This window comes from Anser brachyrhynchus (assembly GCF_964034855.1).
Source record: "Anser brachyrhynchus genome assembly, chromosome: 1".
Lineage (NCBI taxonomy): Eukaryota > Metazoa > Chordata > Aves > Anseriformes > Anatidae > Anser > Anser brachyrhynchus.
The window spans coordinates 197,483,273-197,495,727 of NC_137694.1; the positions used below are offsets into that span (position 1 = coordinate 197,483,273).

Here is a 12,455-nt window from a genome sequence, read left to right on the forward strand (position 1 = left end):
AGAGTCCTTTGGAGCTAGGGCAGCACGCAGTCCTTTCCATGCACTTGTTTTTTCAGCTGTTGGGATATGATCAAGATGTAATCCATTTTCTGCATTAACAGATCTTTCAGTGCAGGTCACTGAACGATCTTGACAGGCACTTGTCTGACCACTATTTACAGAACAAGTATTTTTTTTTGCCAAAGGTTCGTATCTGGACATGCTGCAGCAAGGTGTGGCCAAGTCAGAATTACAGGTAATGCTCTCTCTGTGTGCTCTAGTTCTCCTAGTTAAAGTTTGATCTGCTAACAAAACATGCCTTTCATTGAAATAATTACCATTTGTAGTGGCAGCTTGAAGACTGGAGGAAGGCTGTGGCTGAAACCCCAGGCTGACCATGGTTTTGTCTCTTGTGTTTCCCGTTGTAGGTGCAGATGGTGGGTAAGGTACCAGCACCCTGCCTCGAGCTGCTGGAATTGTGTTGGCTTCAGTGGCCGACTGTGGTTGGACCAGAGTGCCTCTTCTGTTCTTCAGCATAAAACCCGACTGGGCTCTTACGGGTCTTGGTCTTCTGGTTATTTTTGGCTTATTTTTGTGTTGATTACTTTTGTAAATTTTAGATTTGTTATTACATACTGGGCGTTTGCCTTCTTCATCTTTTGATACCACCCAAGCTTTTTTAGCAAAAGAGGATCCAGTAGACATAAACGTATTCAGAGACATGCACTCTTCATTTGATGTTCCAGAATTAACATTTGGTTTTGATATATGAGAATTTTCCTGGTGATTTCTTGTGAATGTGGTGTTTGAAGAGTGAACAACCATATTTAAATTAGTCCAAGGAGCATCACTTGCAGTTTGAAGACATTGCAGCTGTGCAGAAGATATTTCACTGGTATTTTTTTCATAGCGTTTCTCATCATTTTCCATTATTATCTTGTTAATCTGATCATACCATCTTAGTTTCCTATTGTTTTTTTCATTTTCTGCACTTTTCTTTTTCATTTTTGCCAGTTCCAAACTGTCTCTGATAGACGACACAGGTCGAGCTCCAAAACTGATCCCATGGTTCATAACCACAGCTTTGAAATGACTGGGTTCATATTTAGATTCCTTCTTTAAGATACTTCTGAATAGTTTTGCTCTTTTTCTGTCATAAATATTGTTTTTCAGGGTTTTGTGCTGTGCAGGAATGCCAAAACTCAACTCTGTATCAGACACCAGTGACATAGTTTCAACCACATTCGCCTTCTCTTCCTCCTTGTTATTTTGTTGCTTAACATTGCACAGAACTGAGGCATCCTGAAATAAAGATGATCCTTGGTCAACGTCATCAACACATCTAATGTTTTCTTCTTTTGTTTCAATCACTTTTCCCAAAGTATTTTTAAAAAAATCTTTACTAATGTTTTTGTCCTTTGGCAACGTATCAGCTGTGCTGGGAACACCAGTGGAACACCTCTGATTAGGAAATAAGATTCCAGATGTTGCAATAGGTTCACTGAAGGTTTGCACAGATTTACTTCTGTTTTGTGGGGTCATTTTAAAGCTCTGTTCTTGCATCAGATCCTGAATTCTTTCTCCTGGAATAGAATCAGGGCTGGCCCAGGCTTTGCTAGGACTGAAAACAGGATGACCAGTGGTCAATGTGCTGGCCGTTCCAGAAGATGGATTTCTTCTTTCTTCTTTTATATTTTGCAGAAAAGTAAATGCTTTATTTACAGAGCTTTCTTGATTACCAGAAGTAAAGAACTCTGCAGCTTTTTTTTCAGATCTGTGAGAAACAGATGATTCCTCTCCTGAACTGTTTACATGTTCAGCAAGAATTAGAACGTTATGTTTAGCTAAAAGATCACGAACAGGTAAGTTGTTGTGGCTGTTTTGGGAATCTAAATTTCTCTGACAATTATTTAGGTGTATGTTTTTAGAAGTATTTTCAGTTGTATAAATCAAATCATTGCTCCTGGTCTGTGATTTTCCAGGATTGTACTGGGCACAGTCACACTGCGTAGTCAAAGGTGATTCACTTGGTGGTGTGCAATTTCCATTTTGTTCCCCAGCCTCAAGACTGTCAAGACTTGATAAACTCTCTGAATCGTCTGTTTTCTCAACTTCTTGATGAAAATTCTGAAATACAGACATAAAACCAGACTGTTAAGTTTATCAGTTTTTTTTTTTTTCTTCATTGATACTAGTTTTTCATTTTAACTAGAGGTTAGGCTAAAATACAATCAATATTGGGCCCAATGTTTTTATGACTGAGGGTCACAGCACTACTAATGTTTCCATCACATCAAATTTTACCTGTGTTTAATTGCAAAAGAAAATGATCTGCTTTTGGGATCAAATTCAGAGGAAAGAACTGCACACGTCAACAAGTCTAACTGTAAAACTTATAACAATTCTACAATATCAAAAACAAAGGACCAAGACTAGGGGAATCTAAGCAACACTATTGTTTCTGGATTACCCTATGACACATGATGATTATTGTACTCTAACACGCAACAGAGCTTAAAAAACAAAAGAGAATCCATGAAAATGCAGATTTGATATTAAATCTTCTCCAAACTTGAATTATTCCGTAATACTAGACTGAACATCTTTGATTGTTTGTTTTTTTTTTTTCATACAAAGCGCCACAAGTAAGGAGGATTTAAATGTCATGGCATACGCAACAGCTGTCATATTCACACTCCTTAACTCCCTCTCCTCATCTTTCAGAAAGAGGAAAATATCATTTGCTCTATCCAGACTGATCAAGTGTAAGGGTATAAGGGATTCCATGTCCTCCCCCAACCTCCTCAGCATAATGCAGCAATGAATAAGAGCAATAGGCACCATTCAAATCGCCAGTGGGGTGACTTTATGTGCTATGCAGGCATTTTCTTCACTAATACTTCTCCATCTAGACACTGAGATGCCTGACATGGTTGAAAATACGTATTTTCTTAAGTACAAGATTTGAAAATGCACATAAATGTCAAGGAAAACATGCCTATTATCTACTTTCACATTCCTGTATTCTTCTCTCTCTGTGCTGTTAAATCCACTTCCATATAACTGAGCTGCTACATTATTTTACACTATGCATTGGAGAAAATTGTGATGAAAAACTAGGGGAAACTGCCTTAGGCATGAAGCAATCCCACTTTTTTGATTAGTGGCTTTAAAAGAGAAAGGTTCCAAGTGGCAAAATCTGTTCACCTAGGTGAGTTATTATATGTCCCTCCGGAAATTAGAATAGATGTGAAGAGAATGTGCATAAAATTAGTGAATAAGAACATATTTTTGTAGTAAAACTGTTTATTCTAACAAAAAAAAACCATAATATTGCATAGTTTATAGCTGTACAAATATTTTAAATTGCAAAATAAAAATCTGAGTGGGTCCTGAAAGACTTTTTATGATTGAATTAAACCTTATCTTGCCCTGAATGTTAAGAGGTTGGTCCAGTCTTCTATTATAGTTATGATCTGAGATAAAGAAACTAAATACAAGAACAAAGAACCAAGTGTAGAGAAAGATCCCTTTAGGGAACTTTTTAAAATTAAAGCTATACAAACTGGTGTCTTTCTAATAGAAAAGAATAAATAATGCATTGTTAGTTATTTATTAACCTTTATGTTTGGCTAAATTGTATTGTTAACCTTTGCTTGAACTTAACCAAACAAGGAAAAGGCATATGCTCATAGGTTTCTGTACCAGGCCAAATTGAAGAACTAACTCTGAAATTTTCAAATGGGAAAAGCAAAACAAATCAAAGCAAACCATCAGTAAAAATAAAGCAGAGGTGTCTGGCTTACTTCTTGTCTGAACTGGAGACTGCACCTGTATGCCTAAACATGCACTTCTAAAATGACTAGGTTAAATATAGGGAAAAAAATGTAACGGTTGATATAAAAAAACACACACCTCTTTCTATAGCAGGTTAGCTTAAAACTGCTTTGTAGAATGCAAGAAAAGCTGCAACTTTTAAAAATTAAAATCAAAACAATTCAAATATTTTTGGTTCAGAGGTTGAAAACAGATTTAATCCCATGTATGTAATGTTACTGTCCTTGTACAACAAAACCTCATGGGGACAAAAGATGTCAGTTGAGGCAACCTCCAGAAATAAGTTTGAAACTAAAAATGAAGAAGGCATCCTCATTTAAATGCATAATCACTTTTACTTAGTTCATGCAAATTTAGCTCACATACATTTATTTTGTTGTAGCATGCAATTTAATCATTTCACACATGAAGGCTGCTTATCATTCTCATTAAATATTTACATGTTTTATTTTGTTTTTCTAGTGTACTTTGTAATCGAAGTAAATGTCACATTTTCTTCTAAAAACACATAAAGAGTACTATGCATACAGACCTCAAAAAGCATTCAGCAATTATTCATTCCTTTAGTGGTCAATAGTGGTAGGGAAATAAACCTGGAAATCACAATCATTTGTTTTAAACTTTGAGAACATTATAGGATGATAAGGCAGCAAAAATGTTCACAGTGTACTATGCCTTTATTTTCTAGATTTGTGTATCTTTTCTGTTACATAAATACAATTTATTGTATTGCCTGTTGCCTTCATTTTCTTATGTCCCTAATACAGGAAGTCTAAACCCAGCCTGTCCACATACTTGGTACTTTGGGAGAGGGAATACTTCTGAGGAGTTAAAGAGGTCTCTTATATGTCTTAAGACTTAGAACAGCTGTTTTAAGCAATTTCATTTCAGCAAAGCACTCAAACAAAGAGAAAACATAAGCCTAAGAAACCTTTCATGAGGCAAATGAAAGAATAACATTGCAATAAGTATAATATTAAGAGAAACTGACACGTGAATTTTCTGCCAACAGACTCTGTCAGAACTCCATTACACCAAAGAGCTGCCACATACGTATTTGACATTTTCTGCAGAAGTGCTGACTGTTCACAGTTCCAAGAAATGAGTGAGAACACTCTTCTGAAGATGAATACTGTAAAAATGCTACCTGTTCTGAAAACCCAGGCTCCTCTCTTCTCACACTATTTGCTAATTTTGAGAATTTTGATTTTGATTTTTGGTTTATTTACAGGAGTTCTTTGTGTGTTATATGGAAATAATGCTCTCTCTCACTTTCGTTGTGAAGTAAAAGACACAAATGTTCATAAAGACACAAAGCTACCTTTCAAAGCCAGTGAGGTACCTAAACACCTTTACTGGTTTTGAGTTCACCACCTTTGGAATGGGAATGTCCATTAGAAAACTAGCAAACTGTTGTCTATGCATGCTTGGAAAACACATACAATTCACGGCACTACACAATGCTGATTTCTCAGATGATTTGGGCCAAGAAAGCAAATGCCACTGAGGCAGGATTTTGGTTCATCTGTTAGACAACAGATCCAGAATATTCCACCGAACCCACCAAAGAAACTATAGAGATGTGGGATGACCGGAGAAAAACTTCCTACCAACACTCTTGTTTTTTCTAGTTCTTAGATGTTTCCTATTTCCTACCTGCTTTTTTTTTTTTTTTTAATTATTGTTTATAAAAACATTTATCTACCTTCCCCTAAAAACCTACTGGATGTAAAGCTGATATTCATATGCTTTTCCTTCCACTATTTGAAAGCATAATTAAGTTGGCTGTTACAAGATCTGTGAGTTTCCTGGGTCCCAGTTGTTCTCTGCCTGTTCCTGTCCGAATTCTGAGTGTCTGGATTAACGCTTGCTTTCTCAGTTGGTGAGCCACACTTCCTCACGGAGATGTGCCAGTATCAGGCATTAACTGCACAGCAAAGCTCAAGCTGCAAAGATCTACAGAAGTGCTGCTGAGGATTGATAAGAATTAATACTGTATAAAATTGAAAGAGGTGACTATGTTTCTGTTCCCCAGCCACCATGAGCCTACTAGGATAGAAGAGGAATACGTGAAGAAAAATAGTTAAATTTTATTTTGCTTTCCACTTCACAAAAAGAGGTTTATCTCTTAAAACAAAACAAAACAAAACAAAATACATCTCTGACATCTTCAAAGGGCAGAATTACTCCAGACAGAGATACTTTAATCTTGGTGAGAAAGCAATAGATTTCCCAACTTCCCCTTGAGACATTGGTATATACTCTTTCTGACAAGACCAAGTTATCATAATATAAAATCCTGGCAGATCAGTGTGCACAAACTTTTTTATTTTCCATTCCCTTCCTGCAAGCAAACATTTTATTATTACCATAACCACAGTAAATAAGAGATCAGATACTGTTGTTTTTCCCTCTTTTCCTTCCCTTTAGCTGCATTTATGAACATTTTATTGTGTTCCAATAAAACAAGTCACTTTAAAAACAGCTCTGAAGAAATGGAGAAATAATCTAGTGCATAGCTGTATATATATTTCATATATGCATATTATATATATGGATGTATATATATGAATATAAAAACAAAAATAGAATCATGGTAATATGTATGGCAGTTCTTATGAAAAAGTATATGCTTGTAAAGGGGGAACAGGTATATAATAGATGACAGTTCTCAATTTCTCTTTTTCTGTGCTTTGTGACCAATGTTGTATGTGTAACAATTGTTATGTTTTCACAAGCTAAGTCTTACTAACATATTCATCTACCTGTGAAACAAAATCTTTTGTACTGAAAATGCTGTTTCAGCTTCAATTCTATATGATCTTCTGTTAAAGCAGGGCTTTGAATGGAGGCAAAGTGCTCTTCAAATAAATGAACATCCAGATTGTCAGATACGAACTTTGTAATGTCATTTTCTACAGCACAGTCTTGGAATAAAATGCTAATTTACTTTAAAAAAGACTATTCTGAGGCATACATAACCAAAAAAAGTCTGACTATTAAAATAAGCAAAATAAGTTAGTCTGGAGATAAATTTCAATGTGATTAGTAACCCTTATAGCAACTGTGAAGTTGCTTTGGATTAGTGAAATAATGTGGATGATAGTGGTATGTTGCAATGCTGGTTGTAAGCCAACAAAAGCTGAGGCTCCCTGATCTTGCTAAAAGGAAAACCAGTAAGGAAATCACTTGAGTTTGTCATAAAATTCAAGTGATCAATATAAGAGATGTTAACATTCACAGTTAAAAGTCAAAGATGACCAGAATTTTTTGGTTTAAGGTGACCACAGAAACCTATTTCCAGTCTTTGCATGGTCTTCTCAAAATCAAATCTGAATTCAATTCAAATCCCATTTTATTTTACCCCTCCCCTTAGAAATCTGTTTTCCCAATAACTAGCCCTGACCATTCTAAAATTTCTTCACTCCTGGGAGAGATTCCATAGACTGGCACTCCTTTTTTCCATGCTGGTCTCATCTATGCCTCTGAAGAGTTAGAATAATACAATACACTCTGCTAAAGGAACCTTTGTTTAACTCATTCCAGTCATAATACAAACGCACTTGAAAACGAACTCAGGTTTTCTGCAAGATACCTGACACATTTCCATTTCATACCCACAGTCCAAACTCAGAAGCCCAGTAAAACAAACAGCTAACAGTCATACTGGCCGCTCATTCACGCAAGTAAGGCAACGTCCATAGCTATGTGTTTGCAGCATCTGCTGCTTTCACTCAGTGTAACATCACTTAAGAAATATTCTTCAGTATTTCCCAGACACCTACTTAGCCCTATACATAGCATATTTAATCAAACACCCTATAACAGGATATGAAGTATTATTGTATTAGAGATAATACAAGAAAAACCCTCTGACCTCTCAGCCTTGGGTTGCAGTTTCTAAGAAATGATACCTGTGTCCCTGCTTCAATAAATAATGAAGTATTTTATGGCAAGGAGAACCACAGAACTAACAATAATGAGTAATTTGAGGGATGCACAATATGCTTTAAAACAAAAGGACAGCAAAAGTAAAATTCCTGTTTCAAATCAATCAGAAAAAGGATTTAAATTTGGATTTCACATATACCATTTGAATAATCTAATCATGGTCATGTAGAGGAGGGAAGAGGAAAATACAATCTCCATGTTGTAATCTATAGCTATTTTGTCTGTGAATTCGCTCTTACTTCCAAGTATTTTGTTTAAAAAAAAATGAAACAATAGAGATAAAATGTGAAGTCAATCAAACAATTTAATTCAACCCTAATGTGTTTTTCTGGAAGAGCATAAAAGTATTGTACTGACCAAAACAGTTTCATATGGGCACCGAGTTGACGATGTGATGGAAAGAAAAAGACAAAAGTTATATGAATAATATTATTCCTTGACATAGTTGAGCCATTTTAGTGGGAATTTTCATTATTCAGCTCCAGGCAGGTGCCAAAAATAGAAAATTTCAACACATAACATTTGGCAAAATGATATGCAATCGCGGGTAATGTCTTTTGGTCAAAAGCTGCATGCAGCTTTAGCTAAAGACATTGCTACCAGCTCCACCTTAAAGATTTTATTTATGCCTGCAATACAAGCAGGAAAGAACTGTGCAAAAAAAAACAAATCCCTCTGATTGAGAATGAAGTTAACAACATTAATTTCTTCGAAGTGGAGTTTATTTATGGGTGTACAACAAATAATAATTTGATGTACTGACTCAGATGCAACTGTTGCACAAAATAAAATCTATTGCTCTCAATATTTGAAGCACAATAATTTTGGAGAATGGTAAAAGGGTCACTAAAAACCTTGGTTTACTGCTGAAACTATACAAATCTTTAAGGTTGGAGAGAAGGGAACACACCAAATCTATGGGTAAGGTCTACATAGAACTTTATTGCCCTGTAGGAAAGAAAAGAATTTTAGGAATCTTTATAATCCTGCTAGGCCTGTAAAAACAGAAACAAAGAGAGGTTAAAGGACCTCAATGGATGGTTAGATTGCAAAGCATGTGCACAGAGAAATACTTTGACGTTTCAGAAAGGCAAGTGCTGCTGAAATGACTTTGGACAACAGACAGCAACAAGACTACTCAAGACTATTCATGTCAGTAACATTAGTAAGAGTATTATAAATACTGCTTCACATCACAGAAAGTCACAGCACACATATACACCAGTTCAATCCAAGAATTAAGCTTCCAAACTCAGGCTTTAGAACAATGACAATAGCTTTTTTGATTATTTTTCTAATCAGAGTCCGAAGCATGAAATTTCAAGAAAGAAAGTCAAATGCTTCAAGTATAAATAGCTATAATTTTAAACTATTTCTCAGAGGGAAGAAGATGAGCAACCCCTAGTGGTAGCAGAAAAATATATTCTGGGAGAATCTTAATAGGACCAAAGCATTTTCAAAAAACATTAATTTGTAAACACATTAATTTGTAAATTCCTGTATTATATGCAGCATTTAAAGCTGATTATCATATATAAGAATGAACATTAATCAACAACCTTGCCAGTACAAAATGTTCCTTCTGTCTCCTCAACCTTTTTGAAATTTACTCCAGTTGAGTGAGATTTTCTCTACTAGTCATCAGCTTCTCAAGATTCTCATGAATCCCCACCAGAACAAAGTGGGTACAAAGACTGAGATGAACATGCCTGGAAACATTTATATCAGAGAACTCCAAATATATCTGAACAGCACACAGGCCTTCAAAAGTTATCCATAAGGATGTATTAAAAGGAAAAGTCCTGCTTTTTTTTTTTTTTTTTTTTTAAAGGAAAAGTTCTTGGACAAATCCTTGTCCATCAATGACCCCAAACCTGTAACCATTACCAGAGTAAAAGCAAGGATGCTTCATTGTGTCAAGGTCATTTCAGACATCATGAGTCCCGTAGTTAGTATTATAGAAATATGAGTGAGACCAAAATCATGTCCTTTTGTTTGCAAAAAATTGATATTAAAGACATTTCCAAAATCAAACACTGACTGACCTAAAATCAGACTTAAAGGTGCAGTTTAAGGAAATCACTTTGGATCTCAGTTCTTCACGATTTTCACTGTGTTTCTAAGGTGCCTTTTGAAACTGATTTGGGGTCCAAAAGTTAATTTAGGCATGGAGTTAAGGAGTACTCTGGGCTTGTTACCATAACACTTGCGTCTATTCCAAAGATGACAAAAAAGGACATAGAATCTCAAGAGATTTGAAGTCAATGCCCAGGAAATCACCATACATTAGGGAAAACAAAAGCAGACTCAACATTTAACCCACCATAATTAAATTGCTATAACATTTTGTGCTGAGCTGTAGTAATCAGCAAAGCAGAAACTTAAGTGCATTGTTGGAAGCTGCCAGTTTAAGTTTGGAGCTAGCACAAGACTCCTGTGATAGACTAATGCCTAGCTACTCCAGAGCCAAGAATTCTGGCACACAAATCTTAGGTTCAGAGAAAGAAAGACAATATAACTATGTCTGAGGTTTCTGTGAAAATATCCTTACAAGCATTTTTAAAGATTTCTGATTTCTTATTGAAAATATGCATTGTCTAACTATAAATAATCTATTAGCAAGGCATAGTGCAGTGTGTCTTGGTGTTGTCTAATTGGTAAGGTGTGTTTAACAGTCTTTCATTTTTATCATATTCAAGAATATCATTTTCAAGAGTTACATTTTAAAAGCATCATTTAATGAATCACATGAAAATATCGTACCTCTAAGTTGCTGAGATGCTGTTTTTCTAGGAGTTGCTGCATTTCTTTCAGATTTTTCTGGAATAGAAGTTGGTTACTATCCATGCTTGTTGTACTGCTCTCCTGCATTGTGTTATTGCAGCCAACCATTGCCGAAATCTGCTCCTGATGGGAATAACCGTTTCTAGATGCTGATGTGGATGAAGTGTCATCTGTGGCTCTTGATGCAAGCAAATAACTTATTATTTTGGCTTACTTCTGTGCGTCAAAGATACACTTTCAAACATGTTCCTTTCCAAAAGTATACATCACCAATAAATGCCTGGCATGCGAAGGAAAGCTAAACTCTATGTAACTACAGGTGGTGCTATTCGTACTGCCTAGCATTAAAACTCTCCAACACTTTCCATTTTAAACCTTCTCTTCTGTTATTTATAAATTGTCAGAGTTTTCTGATTGGGTTGTTGGGTGACTGCCTCAGGCTGGATTATTCCAGAAAATGTCAGCCAACAGTTTGGTCATTTACAGGACAGGAACGTGGATTTTTTTTTTTTTTAAGAAGGAAAATGACCTTTATTTTTTTCCATAAGGCTGCCTTATATAGAGGATGACTATATACTGCTTCTGTCAGATATTCCCTTACTTCAGACAGTGCGAAGGCCTTGTTGTTTCTAGATGTTGCTTCCAGTGATGACCTGTAATGTCAGTATTGTGGGACATTAAAGAATTTATATTTTCTACCTGAAAAAAAATCTTCAGAGTTGCTATTGTAGCTGTGCACTGTGGTCAAGGTGACCCCAAATGAAGATTGAGGAAAACACAGGTTTCCACAGGTTAGGAATTATCCAGAGCCATGGGGCTGGCAGACACCCAGGAATTAAAGAGGCCAGGAAGCATGGGAAGCCAAATGACAAGAAAAATGAGCAATCAGAGACTGGGAAGGTAGGGAGTCTGTAACAAGATATGTTCAGGAAGAAAGAGACCTGGAACTAGGCTGGGTAAGATCACTAGGAATAGGAACCAACATGTGACAAACAAGAAGCGAGAAATAGGTAGATACCAAGGATGACAAAAACAAGAAATAAGTAGCTTTAACCAATAAGAAAGGTATTAAAAAGGCAAAAAAACAACAACCAACCAACCAAAAAAAACCAAAAAACACCAAGACCCCAAACCCACCAACTCACAGGCCAACCAAGCTCTAGCCGTTTGGAAGTATAACTTGTACCAGGCTGCCAGCTGTGCTTGACTGCTTGACTTGGTTGCTTGACTGCTTAGGTAGAATTCTCTAGTGATGGACATTGATCCTGTCTGTTGGCTCCAACCTGGTTCAAGGGCCATAAATACCCTTAGTCTGGCATACCCAAAGGGGCATATACAGAAATCGATCAACCGGATCTGCGCTTTGAATGATTAGAAAGCCAAACTCATGTATTGCTATTTTAGGATCGAATATTCACTCTACTCCACAATGATTACAAATGGTGATAAAAGGAGAAAAGAACTTGGAAGCAGACTATCAGTATAAGGTTTCAGTCAAGTTATTTGTAAAACAAATATACCTTTACCATAAAGGAGAGATCCAGCCTTTATTTTACCAGGATGAACAGGTCCAAGATATGAAATGATATTTTGTCTCAGAAAACCCTGGATTTTGAGTAAGAAACCAAACCATGTTGTCCATTCAATGTGCAAATGTTTTCCAACACTCCCAGGATGCATTTCCCATGCATAGCTCCTAAGCAGCATCAACATGACCCATTAAATGTTGCTAAAGTGTGTGAAAGTCTTTAGCTACATTTGTGGCAAAAGTGAACTTTTAGTCTGTATGCAAATAAGCATGAAAATCATAATTCCATCTCTTTCTCTCTCTCTTAAATTGGAAATTGATCCACCACTCACAATTTCCCCTTCTCCATTATCAGTGAATGTGATGGTTCATTTTA

General features: G+C 36.0%; 1 protein-coding gene across 5 annotated transcripts in view; it reads right to left on the reverse strand.

Annotated features, from left to right (window-relative positions):
• CEP126 (centrosomal protein 126) overlaps nt 1-12,455 on the reverse strand; it is a 43,616-nt gene that overhangs the window by 15,308 nt on the left and 15,853 nt on the right. For 4 of the 5 annotated variants that reach the window (XR_013946506.1, XM_080579958.1, XM_080579957.1 and 1 more), the window contains exons 5-6: nt 10,531-10,729; nt 318-2,106 (exon numbers count right to left, since the gene is read on the reverse strand). Coding sequence is in view for 4 of the 5 variants with exons in the window: in XM_080579958.1 (XP_080436084.1) it covers nt 318-2,106; nt 10,531-10,729 (1,988 nt within the window). In the remaining variant the exon portion in view is untranslated. Of the gene's footprint in view, nt 1-317; nt 2,107-4,348; nt 10,493-10,530; nt 10,730-12,455 lie in introns of those variants that run through there. The other variant, XM_080579960.1, reaches the window with a different exon arrangement.